This window comes from Syngnathus leptorhynchus, chromosome 10 (genome assembly GCF_054491065.1).
Source record: "Syngnathus leptorhynchus isolate UIUO chromosome 10, UIUO_Slep, whole genome shotgun sequence".
NCBI classification, from domain to species: Eukaryota; Metazoa; Chordata; class Actinopteri; order Syngnathiformes; family Syngnathidae; genus Syngnathus; species Syngnathus leptorhynchus.
Genome location: NC_141204.1, coordinates 7978527 through 7999078, shown reverse-complemented (window position 1 = coordinate 7999078; position 20552 = coordinate 7978527). Strand labels below are relative to the sequence as shown.

Genomic DNA, 20552 nt, shown 5'->3' with positions numbered 1-20552 from the left:
ACAGAAGGCACTGGCACTTTCCAATGATGACGCCATATGAGACGCAATAGACTTGGTCAGTGTATCAGCCCTTAATCACTAATATAATTCCCAAAACAGTTGGTGAGTAAACTTGAGCAACAGATGCTTGCAATAATTTGTTCCAACCACAACGAAAAACATCAAATACCATTTGGAAATAAGTTGTTTGTGCTGTAACTGTTTTCTTTTCATTTGGCAGAAGGTGAAAACAAAATTCATAAATCAGATATGAAGCAGATGCATTTGATCAACTTCACCATGGCACATTAACTGCAGCATGTTGCTGGAGAGCCATTAACCACCCATTGTTGAAACCCACTGTTCCAAGCCCCCATACGTCAACGTCTTATGTATAGGAATGACATAAAAAAATAAAGGCTTAATGTGATGCCTGGGGGCCCAGAAATTACTTATGGTGTCAAGTTTTTCCACACTACAAAAACAAAAAGTCAAATTATATTTGCAGATGCAAAGACCAAACGGAAATTAATTTCTGTTCCTTCATCTTCTTGGCTCGATTGGGAGGACATTATGACGCAGAAGAAGAAACATAAATATCCGCCCAGGGCGTTTTCACTTCTTTTATTTTCATTTTTCTCTTTTGTCTTTTCTGTGTGGGTGTCATGACAACTGGGGACGAGCCCTTTAAATCTCTGACGTTTCAGTTGTCTTCCACGTTGGCCGCACATGCGCAGAAGGCCTTGTCACCTGCACGAACAAGGAAGTAAAGAAGGATCACTGGATGTGAAATCAAAATACTTCTCCGATCGACAGTTGTTATCCGATTGTCAACTTTTTTCAAGCAACGTCGACGGGACAAGATGTTCAAAAAACTCAAGCAGAAGATAAATGAGGAGCAGTCGCCGCAGAGGAACGCGCAGACTCCCCAACAGGCCCAGGTTAGTTGTTGTGCCTTTGGGAGCTAACTGGCTAGGCTAACATCTGTTTACCGTGTAAACTTATGGCCTTGGCGAACGATCGCAGAGCAAAGTGATCGTGTCATTGGGATCGCTGATCGTTGATTTGTTTATCCCTCTTACTAAGCTGATTAAGATATAAAACGCTTCCTCGAGTTGTATTTTTAGTGCCTTGCAAGCGTAGCAGTATGCTAACAACTCTGCAGCTCACTTCCAACCAAGTAAAGTTATATGCTCGTTAGGAACGATCCAGGAAAAACTTCTTGTTGATTGAAATACTTGGGAGTGACTTTCACGAGGGGTACGGAACCTTTGCTCAAATGTGTTTATGGGCGTGACTGTTGCTGTCAGTGGTCTGCAAGTGGAAAGCATGACAGCTGTCTGCTTACGAGTATGTAAAAAGACTAAAGCAAATACTACAGTGCATAATATTGACAGAAAGGGTGTTGGCAGATAAATATGATCCAAAATATTCAAACTTGGCTATTCAGCATCGGTATGCATGTGCATTGTCTGTCTATCTTTCACGTGGTCGAACTCTTGATCTATTATTTACACAGTTATTGCAAGGTTTTCAGCAATATTGGTTGTCTTAAAGACATTTTTTTGCCTAATGAGTAAGTCTGTTGATAGTTTAACTGTGCAACTCTGGATGTATACACTTAATTAATTTGGAGTTTTTATTTTTATTTTGAATTGTTCTAGTTTTAATTTAGAGTTATTAGTGTGTAACTCACTAATGCAACATTTACAATCCATTTTATATTGCTGTAGATGGACATGAAATAAGAAACATTAAATCCCCGTCCGAATGAGTTGCACCATCAAGTAGTTAATAATGTCAGTAAAAAATACATGATGAATAGATGGATTTTCTTTCTTTCTTTCTTTCTTTCTTTCTTTCTTTCTTTCTTTCTTTCTTTCTTTCTTTCTTTCTGCCTGTGCGTTTCTCTCTCAGCTGGGGTCTGCAGACCGCCGGAGCAGCCAAACTCACCCGTTATACAATGATGCTGTTCCCTCTGCCAGTGACCGAGAGGTGAGCATGATGATGATATCCGATACCAAGAGACAGCTATTTATATCTCCTCTGTATTCTATACAAGATAAAGTGCAAGAATCCAGTTTGTTATGCTCTGATCTCCTTTAATAACAAGCCCTCAGCTAATAAATGTAACCCAGCAACCCTGCAGCCCCTTTTAAACCTTTAAAGATGCGGCCAATGAATCATCTTAATACACATTCCCAATCACTGACTCACATTGAATTAAAAATATGTCCTCGCTGTTTGTTTCACACGTATCACAGTTGTCGGGATTCATTTCTGTCATTATTTTCTATATCAAGACCCCGTCATTACTTTAACCCCAGTGACTTCACACTGCTCCAGAGCAGCAATTATTTGAATGAAAAGCCAAATGCTTCATAAAGACTGTTTTTGATGTCTGACCCTACAAAATCACTCAAAATATAATTTAAAAAAGCTTGCCAAGATAAGTGGATGAGCAACTTGTTTCTCCATCATTGTACCAGAACCCACCATTAGGTTTCTGAATTGGAAGCATTGTAAAGGATGATTGAATGGTATAGACCAGACTACCTTTTAGTGCAGTATATATTTTCATTAATAATGAATGCAACCTCAAGTGATTTCTGTCCCTGGTGAGTTGTTGTATTTTCTTTTCTCCATAACAGTCTCAGTTTGAGGATATGGACAAGATGAAGGTAGATGATAATGGGTTGTCACAGAATCAGGCTAAAAGAGCCTTAGATGTTTAGAAGTACCTCTGCTTTAGTTCAAATTCCATCAACATGAAATATTAGACTAGCGGCGATACGGGCCAAATAGTTGTGGTCCTCCTTTAGTTTCCTACATCTAGGTGAAATCAATTGTAATTGAGGTCCTCCAGCCAGCCCTACATTTTGTGACATGTCATGATGGCAGCATCATTTTCACTCTGTAAATCTCCAACACTTTGACATCTTTGGGAGTGTGTTTTCAATTTTTACCAAAGGAAGAATTCAATAAATTTTTGTTGTTGTTCTTTTTTTAATTTTAAAGAACAAGACAATATTTACAACTTAAGTACAACAATGATCGTTATGATGCAGAAGTTTTAATCTCTGAACAATTCAAATAAGGAATTGAAGCAGCTGCTCGCCTTGAAGACGACACACTTGGATGTTAAACTGTTACTCATGACATTAACATTAACTATTTCATGTTCCCGCTTCTCTTATTTTTCGTGCTCTTTCATTCTTGCTTATATAGTGGAGCCTCTATTGTTGAATACGATCCTTGACAAAATCCTGGAAGAGTTCCATTTTGTTCGCCTTTCCAAACTTTTCCCCAGATGAAATTTGAACAGAGAAAAAAAAAGTGGGCTCATGTCAAGATCATATACTGTTGGTGTAAAATTAATTGTACAGTATGGTCAAGATTTGAATAACAACAAAACATAACACTGTTAAGAAGACTTGCAAAGAATAAAATGCTCTTAATTTTAGTTGTCATCGTGCGGTGCTTTGCAGTTGAGTCTTTGTAAGACTCAAGAGTGTAAAACAAAATATTTACCTGATTAGGAGGATTTTTCTTTCTGAAAATATTGTTTATAAATGTTTTAATATTTTTTATTAATAACTCCAATCATAAATTTGCTAAATTGATGAATTATAAATGATGAAATAGATTCGGGAAATAAAGAAATGCATATCAATTTAACAATGTGTTCTTTATTTCATTAAACTATTAATTGATTATATTCACATTATTACTTCATTCAGTTTTCGATTCAGTTTTCGATTATCTCCAAGTGATACCAGTGTCACATCTTTCCTTAAATAAATAAATACAATTTTCAGCATGAAAATTTGCTCTAGCCCTTCTCTAAAGGCACAAAAGAAACCCTCCAAATGTCAAATTATGAACTGCATAACTTCATTCGACTATAGAGGTTCCTTCTCTCTCATTTTCTTTCTCTCTCTCACTTTGCCTCACACTCCCCACAGTGCCGTTCCACTGTCATGGTGTTGTTGTTTTTCTCATTGCTCTCTGTGTTCCTCTCCTCCCTCCACCTTTCGACCCGTAACTGCACTGACGGGGGTCAGGTACTGGCCGGGATGATAGCAGAACCCGCTTTTCTCTCTGAGTATACTATCTTTGCTCTGGACCATTCAAAACGACCCAAAACGGCCCAGGTAGCCAGTGTGGTGAGTTTGTCCTCACGTCCTGCCTCTTCTTCCTCCGCATCGCTGCTCCTCCTCCTCCTTCCTCCTCCTCCTCCTCCTCCTCCTGCTCTGGTCCTCCGTCCTGACTCTGTCCCCCTTTGGGGAAAGCGGAAGCGGGTTGCAGCCCATTTAGGGAGGGCCTGTTCCCTGCTCTTCTGTCACCCGTTTGCTTTTGGATTTAGCTACAGGAAGGCATCTCCATTCAGGGATATCTCTGCATCTGATGAGCGTTTATAGCTTATGTTGTGGTATAAAAAAAGCCTGTTTGCTTTTTGCTGTATGTCTTACGCCCACCTGTCACAACCTTGTCTTTTGTCCCCAATTGCCTGCCTTCTTTAAACCCCCACTGATAGAGCATCTTCTTTGATCGCCTGAAAGACCTTGCCCCCTTAAATGTGTTTATTCCAAATGGACAGTTTATATCTCGTAACTTTGCTTTACTGTTATGATTTGTAAGCAATTGGGGGGTTGTGTAGATAAACAGGATAACTAAAATAATTGGCATTACTTAAAATGTCTGTTGAAGGGCGATTTTATGAACACAATTATAGGATAAGAATATATACTCATATATTCTTATCCTATAATTTTGTTCACTTCAATCCTAATCTCTTTGCAAATACAGTGGGGAGAACAAGTATTTGATACACTGCAGATTTTTCAGTTTTTTGTTAAGTCTGTAATTTCTATCATAGGTATTCTTCAACTGTGAGTGATGGAATCGAGAAAAAAAAAGAATGTCACATTCTATGATTTTTAAATAATTCATATCCATTTTATTGCGTGAAATAAGTATTTGATACATCAGAAAAACAGAACTTAATATTTGGTGCGTAAACCTTAGTTTGCAATTAGAGATCAGATGTTTCCATCTCCATCTTGTCAAAATATTGTTATCAGGGCCACTCAAACTCTACAACTGTGTTTGGATTTTTTTTTCTTTATTTCCTAATTAAAATGTTCTTGAAAAATCGAATAATTGCTAATTGGAGTACAATGGACGTTTATGTGAAATATCTATGAAATATGAATGAAATATTTCCCTCGGAGCAAAAAAAAAAATCAAAAAAAAATCAGCAGGACTTAACGTATATTGTGATCAACTTGGTCAATGTTTATTTCCCAGCCCTACTCTAAATGTTGACATGCACATTGGAACTCACGCAGTAAAGTAGTAAGTGCGTCTATGAATTTGCCCAAATCAAGTTTAAAATAAAACTCATGTTACATATTTTAATTTACAAAACTACCTATGGGCAAATCTTCACATTGTCAGAAAATTGCTCTCTATATGCGACTTTGGAATCTAAAATGTTGTGTATCCCGAGGCCAGGGAAGCTTGGAGCTGGACAAGTGGGGAGCGAATAATTCGCTTTGCTAAATCTGCTTCTAACCAGTTGACTAAACCAGCTCAGCTGCTCAATGTTCAACTTGGCCCAGTTGTAACTCTCTTGTGCTCTCTTAAGACCGACTCTCCGACTTGAATGTAACTGTCCGTCCGTTCTTACCTCGTGGCTGTTCAGTCGAGTTTTAACCCTTTTGTTTTGTAGAGATGCCTTCGTTTTATGTCTAACTCCTCAGCTTCCCTCCCCTTTGAGTTGCATGAGGGTGCCCAATGCCCCTGCATTGCTCCCAGCAATACTAATATTGCTCCCGTCAGAGTAATCAGGGAGTCATGCGGGGTTTGGATAACTAACTGACCCAGGACATCAGTTAACCCGACATACCAGTAACCGCTCTCTTTCTAATAAACGTTATCTCTGCAGAGTGCCTCTAAAGGTCCAACCAGATCTCCCAGTGGAAGTATCAACGGGGATGGAAGTGTGTCCCCTCATGTGCGTCAACACACTCTTGTCCATCTTCATATATTATTTTTTTTTCTTACCTGTTTTTAAGTTTTTTTTTTCCATTTGGAACAACTTTCTGACAGAGAGAAGAACCTCAGTCCTTTGCCCAAAAACTACAGCTGAAAGTACCCTCGATGGAGTCCATAATTCGAGGCGGCACCAGTCGGGCTGAACTCCTCTTCCGCTCTCCCTCTAAAGAAAGCCTGGTTCGGAGCTCATCGCGCGAGTCCTTGACACATTTGGGAGAAAATGAAGCCTCTGGTGCCCCTTCGTATGACCCACCTTCAGACATTGAGAGCGAAGCTGAGGAGGCACCAGGGAACGCAGAGTCCCTCCCCAAAGAGCAGCTGTTGCACCGTTTGGTCCGAGTGGAGACGAGCCTGGGGAAGTATCGCGGGAAGTACTCGGAGGTGAGTCGCCTTCGGGTCATTTCTGTTGACTAGTTTACCGAATTAACTTCATTGTTTACCCTGTAGCTGGTTACTGCATATCGCACAGTGCAGCGAGATAAAGAAAAAACACAGGTAACCTCTTGCAAAATGCGTCATGTTTTTCCCCATTTAACAATTTATTATATAAACGTGTTTTTCCTGTGAAGGCCATCCTCAGTCAGTGTCAAGACAAAGCTCTGCGCAGAATAGGAGAACTACGAGAGGTCAGGCTATATTAAAAAAAAATTGTCTCAGAAGAGCAATGATTTTTATTTATTTAATGCATTTTGTATGGTTAAGTGATGTTAAACCCTAGAATGATTTTAGGAGTTACAAATGGACCAGCAGGCAAAGAAACACCTTCAAGAGGAGTTTGATGCTGCACTGGAGGAGAAAGACCAGATGATTACTGTCCTGCAAACTCAGGTAACTACCTCATTATGTACTGTAGATTGTCACGTTGACTAGTCAAAAGGTAGGGAAGGAGTAGTGCTCATTGTGCATGTTGTTTCTTGCATTAAATGAAGACTTTGAAGACTCTTAACTGTCTTTTATTTTTCCCTCCATTTTTGCTTTTCTTGTAATCAAATTCTTTTTGACACAGGTTGCTTTGCTGAAGAAACGAGTTAAAGGAGTGTCTGACGGTGCTTTGGTGGCTGAGGGTGAGCTGCCCGTTTCTACAGATGCCGCAGAATCTAAATCCACCAGCCCTTTAAATGACCAACAAGTTGAGCCTGAAGTACCCGAAGGTGTGGTTTTTATTTTTACCTTTGTAAAGTACAGTTGAACACAAACCTGGATTGAAATGGTCCATTCTATTCTACGACAGAAGAGGGCGTCAGTGATCCAGCTAAACTTCTGGAAGCACTGCAGAAGCGAGTGAAGAGACAAGAGAACCTACTACAGAAGTGCAAAGAAATTATACGTGTGCACAAGGAGCGCAGCGTCTACATGAGTAGCGAGAATGAAACTCTGCAAGAGCAGCTGCAGGAGAGACTACAAGAACTGGAAAGGATGAAGGTGTTATCCTGCATAGATATGCTTTATCATTCCCACTTTCAAAAAATGGGTCACAATAGCTCATAGCTCATGTCACAATTACAAGTTGGTTTGCAAAATATGTTGGTTATCATCCCAAAATATTCTCAAACAGTAGGCTGAGATAAAGCTAATCAGAGCAAGTAATCAATAGTTTCTTGAAAAAAGCTGTCTGAGTCAATATTACACACTGTGTTGTTGAGTCGCTCAATCCAAACACTCCTGGGTTCAGCCAGGATGTTTGTTAATGCTGGTGTCACTGTGACATGCCTGAATCATTGTGTGCCTCAGTGGAATGATAATATTTTTTGTCATTTCTCTGATGTTTTTTAGTGTCTTAACACAAAGCAGATGATCTTGCAAAAACACTTGAACTGCACCATAAAACAGGAATCTATTAGTACTCTCTATGCTATCAGTGTTGGTCCTCATAAGCTCAAACCTGGGAGTCTGCGTGTGTGTCGTAGCCAACAGTCGTAAAACTTACATTGCTTCTACAAGCCACTACCACTAAACTGGGCTGTAATTTAGGTCAGTGTTTTGGGTTTATCTGGTTTTACACGGCGGTTTGGCTTGTAGGTGGTGGAACAAGTGAAACTTATCATAACCATTTCCAATTTATAGTCTAAAGATCAAAAGCGAATGAACAATTTGGTGGCTTTGACAATTGCACTGAGATTTGTTTTTGTTCATAATTTGTAGGAACGACACACGACTGAGAAGAGTAAGTTGATCAATCAGTTGCGTGATGTCAAGAACCAAAATGAACAACTAGAGCAGGACAAGGTCAGTGGAAAGAGCTTTGAATTTTTGAAGTTTTTCCCAGCCACTCAATGTTTGCACAAAATTTAAGACAACTCTCTCCAAAACTAACGTAAATGGCTTTTAGGGTATGGTGATTGCTGAGACAAAACGGCAGATGCACGAGACTCTGGAAATGAAAGAAGAGGAGGTTGCACAGCTCCGCTCCAGGCTCCAGCTGGCCAATACCCAGAATGAAGAGCTACAGGACCAGAAGGAAAAGGCTGAGAAATCAGGTGTGTGAAATTACTTCCTGGAAGCACATATGGAACATCTTGTAGTAAGAATCTATTCATGTGTTTATTATTTGTGCATTTCTTGTAGTATTTGAAGAGCTTGAAAGGGCATTGAGTGCAGCTCATAAGGCCGAGGAAGCACGAAAGCAGCTGCAGGTTCAAATGGAGGACCAAATGAGTGAAGCGGAAAGAATCAATGAAGAGGAGAGGAAGAGTCTGCAGCAGGAGCTTACACGGGTCAAACAGGAAGTTGTCACAATCATGAAGGTTAGAGCATGACATCTGCACGACCATCCAGCTTTGCACTTAAAGCTGATTGCCCTTCATTTATATTTTGGTCAAGCAGTTGACTTAGTGAGTCACAAAAGCACCATTTTTTTTTTCTTAACATTAGAAATCATCAGAAGAGAGGGAGGCCATTATGCAAAAATCCCACAGTGAAGCCCTGGCAGCCAAAGAAGAGGAGATAAATGACAGAATCAACAAAGCTGTGGTAGGTGTCAAAGTTGATGATTTCCTCACAATAAATTCCAATGGTTCAATGTCATCAGTTCATGGGATTGCTGCACGGGTTTTTAGGAGCAGTGTAAAGAGGAGTTTGCTCAGCGAATCGAAGAAAAAGAGCAGCAGGCTGCTCTTGCGCTGGAGGATGCAGAGTTGCAGAAGACGGCTCTTATTGCAGAGGGCGAGAATAAAGTTAAAGAGATGCAGCAAGAGTTGGAAGTAGCAAAAACTGTGAGTTGTGTTTTTTTTATAGGCAAGATTGTCATGTGGTAGTTTTATGCTTCCACCTTGTGCTGTAAAGCGAAACATTGTTAGCTATTTTTTGTATTATTTTTACGATATATTTATAATTTTGTATTTATAATATTGTCTGTTGTGTTTGATGAACGATATTGAATGAATCGCCCTATGCCTTCAGAAAATAATGGAGTTGGAGAGTTCCCTGGAGAAGATGTCCCAAGATGGATCAGATGAGCAGTCCAATCTTCTGGACAAGATGAAGGATAACCACAAAGAGCAAATGTCCGCATTAGAGGAAGAGCACCGGGCACAGCTGGAAAAGCACAAGGACGCTTTATCCCAACAGCACAATGCTGCTCTGGAAGAGCTCAAGGAAAAACAGAGGGTTGAGTTGGAGACACTTCTGATAGAGAAAGACCTGCAGATTCGTCTGCACACAGAGGAGATGAGTCAGAGATTGGATGCAAAGCGTGTTGAGCATGAAGCAATTTCAGCTGAGCTCTCTGAAATTTTGAAGAGTAAACAACTTTTGGAACTGAAGTTGGTTGAAGTACAAGATGCGCATAATTTAGCTCTGCAGGATCTGGTGGTAAAGCATAGTGGAGAAATGGAAAATATTAAGCTGGAGCATGAACAGTCACTTGGGGGGATGGAGAAAACACTGAAGGAGGAAGTTGATGCTTTGAACATTATTTTAAGAGAAAAGGAAAATCAAATGAAAGAGCTCATTCAAGGAGAGGAAGTTCTAAAAGAAAAATCACATTGCAGTCTCAAAGAGCTCGGTGTCAAAGCAAAGCAACTGGAAGATTTGCAGCAATCCTTATCACATCTCCAGCTGGAAAATTCAAACTTGAAAGAAGTTAAAGAAGAATCAAATAAACTCTCAAATGATCTTGAGCAGTCCAAAAATGCCTTGACAGATTTGCAACATCAGCTTGAAGTGGCAAAAAAAGACTGTCAAGACAAAGAGTTATTACATCAAGAATTAGAGCAGCAATTACAGCAGAACAAAAAGGAACTCGCCGAGGAGAAGTTGCACAGTGAAGATCTTAACGCTAAAAAAGAAGAGCAAACAAGTCTTCTGAAAAAATTGGAGGATGAAAAAGCTGCCCACGAAAAGAAGCTGAACGACACTATCGCCGAGATGCAAGAGAAACTGAAAATGCAGGAAACGAAAATGGAAAAGATCAAACAAAAAGCCAAAGAAATGCAAGATCACTTTAAGAAAAAGATTCAGCAGAAAGAAGAATCCATGAAGATGGCACTTGCAAAGAAAGACGTAGAGCTTCAACAAAAGGAGCAGCAAATTCAAGAGAAAATTTTAGAGATGGCCCAAAAAAATTCCCAAGGCTTAAGCAATACAATGGCAGAGTTGCAAGCTAACCATTTGGGGGAAGTGGAGAAACTACGGGAAAGCCATAAACACGAGCTCTCTGAGACAGAGCGCCATTGGCAGGAGAAATTGGGACAGCAGGAGGAGGAATTAACGGAAAAACACTCGCACATACTCCAGGAAAAGATACAAGAATTGAAAGAATGCTCTTTAAAACTCAACAGCAGTAAAGAAGAAAATGAGCAACTACTTACTGTAATGAAGAACCAAAAGGAGGAGCTTGCGATTCAAGAAACAACAGTGCAAAAACTAAAAGAAGAACTTCACCACGTAGGGGTCAAGCTCGAAGGTTTGTCAACAAGTGACGCTTTGCTGAGAGAGCAACTGGAGTCAGTGGAGAGGAACCTCGGGCAGGCTTTGAACGAGCGAAACTCCCTGCAGGACAAGCTCAACATAAAAGATGAAGAGAGCAGAACATTGTCAGATCATTTGCTGGATATGGAGAAGCAGCTTCAAGCCCTTGAAAGTTCCAGACGGAAGGAATGTGAGGACTTGCAGACTAAATCTGCGGAAGACGTAGTTCAGAGAGAGGCTTTGGAAGCCCACTTCCAACAACAGTTCGTTATGATCAGCAACCAAATGCAGCATTATTGTAAGGACGTCCAGGGCAAAATGGCCGACGGGGCCTCTGAACTTTGTCAGAAAGTTGAATATCGAGTCTCTGATTTAAAAGAAAGACTTCTTTGTAGCCAGAAAAATATTGCGCACCTTAAAAATGTTGTCTCTGACAAAGTAGATCGAGTTTGCACTTTAGAGGAGAATCTCCGCCAGAAGTGTGAGGAGAATAACAAACTATGCATTTCATTAGAACAGGCGACTGCTCAGGTAAATGCTCACATGGAGCAAATCAAAGCCTTAACGATTGAGAATGAAAAAAATTCTCTTTCGGCCAGTGAAACAGCTCAGAAGACGGAGGAGTTAAACCGAGTCATATCAATGAGTCTGAAAGAAAATGAGGGGCAAGTGGCTGACTTGGAAAGCATCATCAGTAACTTGAAACATCAAGTAGACGATAAGGAGAAAGCCATACTCGAGCTGAAGCAACAGCATGAAGAGGAGAGACAAAAAGCATTCGTTGAAATGGAAGAGACCATTCAGAGGTTAAAGCAGGAGCGAGAGTCCACTTGGGAGCAGGCCGAGGCTCTCAAAGCTAGTCTGTCGGAAAGTGACGAGACTGTAGCATCTCTGAAGACCAGACTGGAAGAGCTGGAACGCCTTGTCTCGGAGAAGAACGAAGCTTTGCAAAGGCTCACGATGAGCTTTGACAATCAGTCCATCAGCAAGTCGGAGATGGACCAAATTTTAAGCGAGAAGGAGCAGAAGGTGAGCGGGCTGACTGCGGAACTGGAGAGTGCCAACCTTCGGCTTTGTGAGCTCCAGGAGCGGTTGGACTTGAAGATAAAAGAGTGTGAACAACTCTCACGTGACCTCACACAGCAGCACAGCATCAGGGAGAATGAGAGGAGAGAATTGGTTGAAAAGCTACAACGCAACGGGAATCTAGAGCAAGAGCTGGAAGAAAAACTGCACCATCTCGAGGAGGACAACCAAAAGAGCAAAAACCAACTCAAGACTCAGGAAGAGGAATTTGAAAGGTTGAAAGAGGAGATGACGAAAAGCAAAGAGGAGTGTGTAAAAGAAATCCAGGAGAGGTTGACAACAGAGAGCAGTCGTAAAATATCCGAGCTGAAGAAGAAAGCGGAACAAAAAATCGGACAAATCAAGAAGCAGCTGACGTCACAGCTTGATGAAAAAGATGAGCTGATCAAAGGTCTCGAGGCGAGCCACAAAGAGTTCAAGAAAAATGAAATCTCCAGTCAAGAATGCATTGACACATTAGAGGCAAAAAACAAATCTCTCGAGGAGGTTCTTGTCAAGCTCAAAGAAGTGCAGGCAAGCGAACTGGAACAGACACAGGCTCACGTGAAGCGGACATTGGAGGAGTCTTTAGAGGAACTGAGGTGCACGTATGAAGAGAAGCTCTCGGCACTTCAAGATTCAGTCCATCAAATGAAGCTCAAACAAGCGGAAGCACTTGAAGTTGAATCGAGGCTTAACGAAGCAGAAAAGCAAAAAGAAGAGCTTCTTGAACAAGTTAGTGCTCTGAAAGAAGAAATCCAACAGAAGGTTGTTGAGTGTGAGAAACATCAAGCTGCTTCGATGCAGGCCCACACATCAGTCGAAGTTGACAGCAGAATGGAACGAAATAGTCTTCAACAAACAAAGAGCGTGTTGGAAAATGAAATGGAAAACCACTTAGTCAAACCGGATGAGGATTCTCTCGATGCTCTCAAGAGCAAACTAAATCACATGAAGAGTGAGAAAGAGAAAATCCACAAAGATTTCACCAGGTTGCAGAAAGACATTCGATCAATGAGGAAAGGGCACGAGCAGGAACTTGAATATGTAAAGAAGCAGCTGATGGAGGAGAGTGAACAGAAACTTAAGTAAGTTTTGCCTTCAAAATATCTTTTTTTTTTTTTTTTTTTTTAGACAGCTGTCATTAGATTGTTGAGGTGTTCCATGAACGAAATGTTATCATCATCATGCTACTTTTTGACCCAACAGATTAGAATTAGAAGACCTTGAAATGAAGCACAACTCTGCAATCAAGCAGCTAATGATGGAGTTCAACACACAAATAGACGTAAAAGAGAAGGAGGTTGACACAGCAGTGAAAGAAACCATCAGTAGGTGTATGATTTTTCATAAAATTATTTTAGTGTCTCAATTTGGTTGTTACCCATTGCAGGTAAAGCCCAAGTTGTGGAGACGGAGCTTCTCGATAGCCATCGGGAGGAAACCAATCAGCTGAAGAAAGTGATTGCCCAGAGGGAGGAAGACTTGAACAGAACGATTCAGAAATACGAGCAGGTCATACAGGTACTGAAGAAAATAATTTGAGCCAAGCTCCATTAGATGTACCCCGGTAATTTTGAAATGAGGCAGTGACACAGCAATATAATTGAGTCATGATGATTTCGTGATACATAGGAAATGACTCAGCCGTTGTCATTTTCTTCAGAGTCGAGAGGAGGAGATGGGGGCTCGAGTATGGCAGGTCCAGAAAGAACTGGAGGAGCTACAAGCTAGGAGCCACGGCACGTCTCAGGTACCTAACGTCAAAAAGATTTACTGTATATTAAAAGTCGCCAAGTAGTTCCAGTAAATTTTCCTGAAAGTTCAACTTTGCTCTCATACTTGAGTCCAATCCGTCCGTCTCTTTGGCCTCAGTCGAGTGGCGACTCTCCAAAGTGTACCGGAAGCTGCGGGGTTCATTTGAATGGCTCAGGAATGTTCTTTTTTGGAAAACAAGAGCTTGCGAGGTTGAGGCCAGATTCTGTCCCTGCTCTTAATTATTATTCGGAGGTGACTCAACACCCTGGCCTCGTTCGGCAACACTATCGTGCTAGAAAATGCACACTGGAAAGCGGCCAGGTAGGACAAAAACACCTCGGGGAGACGGTTGACCCAGCTGATGTTACACTCTTTAGATCCAAGTGCTGATTCCTCTATCTTTATCACACTCGTTCAGATTTACAAGAATTAGTCTCTCTGTGGCATATTTTGCCTGTGAGGTAATAACTTTATGGATGGATTTTATAGTTTAATGCTCAGGGAGGCCTTCCCCTGCAAAGGGCCTCAGAAAAACCATTCGTCATCGGAAGAGTGGGTCAGTGTGTCTTTCCGCTGAGACGGCACACCAATACGCCAGTATTCAAAACGCACTTAGTTCCAAAACATGCCTTCTGAACATTCCAGAATGTGCAAATAAAGTTGGTGAGAGTCTGGAGTAGTTTAGTTTCAGATGTGAGTTTATTGGGGGGGGGGGGGGATTTGTTTAGCAGCCTACAAAGCCACTGATTTTCACTGGAGATGGGCTTTTTAAAAATGGAACACGACAGTATGCTCGGGTTGGGGAAAATAAAAGCAGCTGGCCCTCTAAAAAAAAAAAAATCTGCACATATTGTAACGCGGGATGTTGTGTTTGTGTGTGGGGCTGTCCGCAATTGTGGAACTTAATTGAGGATTTACAGCGGCAGAATGATGCATTTGGGAATGATTTCATGTCTCCTCTACAAGAGTTGAAGTGCATTATTGTGGACAAATGTTAAGGATGTTAAGTTGTATTATAAGGTTAAAGAAAAGAATGCTGATTTTTAGATTTTTATGTGAAACTGCATTAGGGTGAGTGGTGTCTGTCTTGACAATGTATTTTACTTGTTCAACCCATCATCCTATTTTTAATTATTTACTTATTTTGGGTAGTTTTGGTAGGAGAAAAAGACCATGATTAGATTATTGGGCTCTTAAAAGTTTCAATTGGGTTATAATACTAAAAATACAATATAGCTCCAATTTTGAATTGCTATGTATGTACATACACAACATATTCCATTCCAATGACCTAAATACACATTTGTTTTCTTTTGCCTTTGACACAGATGAGCTCTGAGGAACTGCAGGTATGTGTTCTGTGTTTCATTGTGACAATGTTTTGTATGTTTTCCACCCTAATTACTTTTCGTACCATCCCCCCAAAAAATAATAATAATCAAATTTGGAAATACTATTCATTGAACACACATTGTATTTAGTTTTTTTTTTTTTTACTGTTTAATAGCTGAGAAGAAATGAAGCCAATTTAAATCATATTTGGATTAGTTCTTGACAGATTTTTTTTTTTTTCTTGACTGGTTCATTAGGCCAACGTAAAACTACTTAAAGCATCAGTTAAGGTTAAGTAGCTTGTTTCCAAAGGCAGAATTATTTTGGCCTGGCAGTGTTTTCCATAGCCAAATAAGCCTGATTGTAAGAACACACGCGGCCTCGCTTCCTGTTCCGATGTTACCCTTGGAGCTCTTACTCATCCCATCCTCTCCTCCCTCTGCACTGCAGGCGCAACTTGCAGAGAAGACCACTTTGCTGAGTGAAGCTCGGCTGAAGGAGCAGAGCTTTGTTGAGAAGGTGACTATTTGCTACAGCAAGTGTTCTTTTCGGGACGAGCGAACGGCAAATCTGGAGCCATGCTTCGGTGGCCTCCAGCCAACACTACGGCCCTCCCGCTGCAACCACTTAATTACTGCACATCTGTTTACATTTGTTGTTAGCCACATAAACAATCAGAGCAACGCCTCCCACGGTTTCTCTCCCATACATCATCTTTCTCACAAACATCCACGATCCCCCCAAGGACGCTCAGCAAAATGCTTCTCTTTTGTCCCACATATCAATTAAGCTAATGGAGCAAATTAACCCGCTGGGGTCAAATGCTTTGTTTTATGGTAATTTCCCTGCTTGTTTTTAGATTCACTCGCTCGAGGACAAGATTAAATGTTTCCACCGGAATGCAGTCGTAACTCATCTGGGAAGCGCATACAAAGGTAACACTGCAAATTGATTAGTTCAGCTTCTGGATTCCATTTCCCTTTTTTTGTTGCTGGGTAACAGAAAATGTTCTAAATGAAACTGCAGCACCTAGACCGGAGCACATGCATATAAGCTTATCTGTCAGCGGCCATGTCTCCTTCCACATCTGAGGGGGACACAGGATGTGCAGAGGTATTATGTGGGGGTGTTGTGTCATGTGGCCACGTGCTTTAGAGGACAGTATGGCTAAGTATAATTGAGGCCTCAATTGAGCTCTGTGGTTTGAACTGCCCTTTGGTCAAGGTTAGCATAAGAGGTATTTGGGGTCGTCGTGTAGCTGAACCCCCTGGGATTATAAATCAGTGCCATGTCTTCATGTATACAGTATAATGAATCTGTCATGGGATCAAGTGAATTACTGTCCCCTTTTGAACTTTTCCTGCTGCTGCTGTAATAAAGTGAAGCTTCTGTCAGAAGGTGGAAGGGAGGGGGGCGGGGCGGTCTGTGAAGCAGCTATTCATGAAAAAAATGACTTTTGCAGGTTGGGATGTTAAATTATTATATTCATCACTCTGACTCACAACTGCTGTTATCTTCTGAATCTGTTTTTTCCCGCTTACAAGCAATTTTTTTAAAGATACACAAGTCATCATGTTGACGATTTTATTCATCATAAAATGCTCGGCGCATGGGGAATATTTATTATGATATGTCTCATTGTAATATAATTATTATAACATGACTGTGAGGATAAACTGATCTGCGCTTAGTTAAAATAGTAATAAAATCTTTGTATGCCGGTGGTAAGTGTTAACAGCCCTAACCAGCAATGTGCATCATTGATTTTGGAACTTTAATGTTATGTACCTTTAGGCGACGGATTAAAATGTTCATTCAGCCTGTTCACGCTGAGCTTGGACTCGCAAGCCTCCACTTTTATTTAGTGTTTAATTTGCATCCGTGCCACTGTGCAAAGTGGCGCCAATTGTTTGGTAGCACTGGGAGGAAAGGGGGGGGGGTCTCTAGCAACCGACATTTCTGACAGCTTGGGGCATGTCATTGGCTCATTAGTCACACTTGTGTGCTGTATTCGCTTAACTTTTATTTTGCCCCCCCACAAAGGTGCTGCACTCAACAATCCTGAGCCGCTCTCCGAAGCCACTGAGATGGAGTACCTGAGGAAGGTGCTTTTTGAGTACATGATGGGACGGGAGACAAAAGTATGATTTTATATTTCTTTCTTTAATAATCGTGCACCATAATCGTGCGACTGAATCTTTTTTCCAACTTTGCAAATTGTTGCTGGACTGAGCTCTTGGCATTGGCACAGAAACATAGTTATTTCCGTCTTCTCATTTCTGAAGTGGGTTTTGTTATATTTTATGGATCAATACAAATATTTGAAATAAACCAAACGTTCATAACTGTGGAAGGTTTAAAATGTGGAGATTGAGGGAAAAAAAAATGTAAACCCATTCTTATTTCAATATTTGTTCCTCTGCTTTATTTATTGTGGTAAGGAAAATACACATCATGGCGAAAATTGGTCATTCAGTTAATAAACATATACTTAAGATATTTTAATTGCCTGTTGTGTCATATTACGTTAAAGCCAAGGCATGAGAGCATCTTTCAGTCTTCCTATATAAAGCTTTACAGAATTAGAAAATTATAGACACGTTGTAATTAACATGAGAACTAAAAACTGCAAAGCTGCAGCAGCTGTACCTAATAGAGTGACCAAATTTGTCCACATTAGCTTGTTTGGACTTTATGAGAACGTTACCTAATGACACGAGTACCCGATAATGGAGGTCTGCAGCACACAATGTGTGTCAACATCTAATTGACATTGATCCTCCTAATTAACAGTGCTATTGACATGGTCCTAAAGTCAGCAGGATTTTTCCAGCAGCTTCCAGAGCGTCCATGTTTATAGCAGCATGGTAGCGTTCCTTGTGTGCAGGATGTCCTGCAGGCAGACATGGAGCACATATGTGTTGCATGACGCACACCTTTAAAGACACACTGCGCTTGTTTATTGTTAGACACGCAGTTGGGTTTCTCTGTTCGGCAGCCCTGCTCTTGATTATCCCCGTTTACGGCTTGGTGCATGCACCCTGGCAAGATAGGCCTGCTGTTGATTATGCACAGGATTTTTTTTTTTCCTCATACTTCATCATGTATGAATTTTTTTTTTTTTTTTTTGGATGAGTGCATCACACGTACATTTTATCCTGTGCATTTGTGCTAAAGCTATGTTTCAGTGCGTGACATAACTAATGAGTAAACATACATTTGTTGATGATGTTAAACTAACAATTGAGTTTCAACTTTTATTTTGATTTCACTCGCAGACGATGGCCAAAGTGATAACATCCATGCTAAAGTTTCCTCCGGACCAGGCGCAAAAGGTTATGGACAACGAGGAGTCCAAACGAATGGTAGGGCTGTTCTTTTATTTTTACTACTGGAAGTGTGTCTAATTTGCATAAGTATAAAATAAGTCACGTAGAAAGGCAGTCAGTAGACCACAGATCTCTTCAAAGTCAGGCTTAGATGTACAGCAAGTCTTGTACAAGAAAGGTGGTACCTTAACTATTTCATTTAAAAACAGATATTTATTTTAAAAATTATCTAGAAAACTACTTGAATGGCTGATTACAAAAAATTTGTTGACTGGCGTTATTGACACATTTGGTTGTTTTTCCTCAGGTGTGGTGGTTTTAAAAAAAATATATTTTGGAGATACAAGATCTGATCAGAGAAGACTGATATATTTATTTTCTCTAAACGTCATTTTACAGATGCACAACTGTCAGATCATACTGACAATTTTAACAAATGTGACAAAATGTTTTAGGTTTTTTTTGTGAATGACAAAAGCCTGATAAAGGTGAATAGACGTCAAGTGCTTTATTACAGAATACAACCATGCAGTGTACAAACAATTGATGTTTGTTTCTCTGCAGCATTGGTTGAGCGTCTGATGCTTTGAGATGAAAATCATGCTGTTGCTGCTGATGCTGCTGAAAGGGAAGACTGCCAAGGATTTAATGAAACCCTTCTCTCCCCATTATGTATTTGTATGTACGCACGTATGAATGGCCAGCAATTGAGATTTTAGTGTGCTTTGTATAGTTTGGTATGTATGAGTAACACTACAAGTATGAGGGAATTCAATCACAAATCTTCTACAAAACTGCATTATTATTTTTTTTTTAGATTAACTGGTGTTTTAAGAGGTATGACTTTTATTTAATGTGTTTATACAGATTGGCGTGTGCAATAAATGGTACTGTTATCACATATCGAAGGCGAGAGTCGGTTGATTTGAAAGTTTTCTTGTGCTTTTCTGTCGTCTGGTTCACTTCCGCTGCAAACCTGTAAATGACCTTTTACCTCTGCCCTCACTACATATTTAAGTTAGACGCCTGTTGATCATTCTTTTCTTCCCCGGGCTTTGTATTCCATCCCACCAACCCCAACAACACTGTAATTTGTATTAAGATGTAAACTGTACTATAGGGCTCTATATAACTTGCTATACATTTTCTGTATAACAAATTAAATATTATTTACAGAATATATCCGCCGCCTAGCTCATCTCTTCCCCCCCCCCCCCCCCCTATCACTTTTTGTACATATTCCAACTCACTAGTGACATGTGCCATCAAAAATGTCATCCAAATCTGTTATTTTCTCTGATTAGACCCAAGAAACAATATTTTGTAGCTCATGTTTTGTCATCATTGAGAGAAAATGGTCCTGGTTCTCAGCTGCCTTTAATAACGGCCCTCACAGCAGGGAACACGTTTACAGCAGGATATAAATAAACCCATAAAGCTTTTATAGCAAGTATGCACTCAGAAGAATCAGACCCCCAAACACCTGTATATTTTTCAGGCCTAATTTCATTTGAATGAATATGTGTTTTCCAATGCTTTTTGTACATGCACTACATGCACTACAACAACAATGTCCAGAATTTTTCCAACTTATAACTGTGCATTAATATGCAAAACAAAACACAAAAATAACTCTTATATATTATTTGTTGTATGGTAGAGCTCTGTTATCTTTTCATTTTGTGGACCTTTGTAGACTTAAGTGTCTTGTGTTTTTTTCCAGAGGGCAACGTCAAGGAAAAGTGAGTGGGGAGTGGAGATCTTAGTTGCACACAAAATAATAATAATAATAATAATATAAACCCTTGTGGTAATTTTTGCTAGTTGATGCCAAGTTATGTCTTTCTCATCCATATATTCTGAGTAAATGCAATTGCCCTCATTCTTCCCATGCAACGTCCCTCTTTCAGTTTTCAGTGATTTAAGTGGGGTTTGCACTCACGAGTGTAAAACCGATAGAGGGCGACATTACTCCCCGAACGCAGTGCCAAAGAAATTGAGAAATGCAATGACGTGAACCAAAAATGCTTTTACGCCTCGACAGTCCAGATTCGTTGCCCTTTCAAAGTAAAACTACCTGCGACCAACTACGTCGTCAATTTCTCCAAACGCTCATGCTTT

At 40.3% G+C, this 20552-nt stretch overlaps 1 protein-coding gene across 2 annotated transcripts; it reads left to right on the top strand.

Annotated features, from left to right (window-relative positions):
* Positions 1 to 695: 695 nt before the first annotated feature.
* Positions 696 to 19613, top strand: golga4 (golgin A4). Of its 2 annotated transcripts, none has more exons than XM_085921888.1 (24): positions 696 to 920; positions 1897 to 1974; positions 5930 to 5998; positions 6094 to 6420; positions 6487 to 6534; positions 6609 to 6665; positions 6769 to 6867; positions 7046 to 7190; positions 7274 to 7461; positions 8182 to 8265; positions 8369 to 8516; positions 8605 to 8783; positions 8911 to 9009; positions 9096 to 9251; positions 9439 to 13100; positions 13222 to 13343; positions 13406 to 13536; positions 13679 to 13765; positions 15099 to 15119; positions 15553 to 15621; positions 15962 to 16037; positions 17146 to 17243; positions 18381 to 18467; positions 18996 to 19613. In XM_085921888.1, exons 1-24 carry the CDS (start codon positions 843 to 845, stop codon positions 19011 to 19013), a joined length of 6126 nt encoding a protein of 2041 aa, XP_085778014.1. In that variant the 5' UTR covers positions 696 to 842; the 3' UTR covers positions 19014 to 19613. The 2 variants fall into 2 exon arrangements, with proteins under 2 accessions (XP_085778014.1, XP_085778013.1); XM_085921887.1 differs by having other exon boundaries at positions 7271 to 7461.
* The last annotated feature ends 939 nt before the right edge of the window (positions 19614 to 20552 follow it).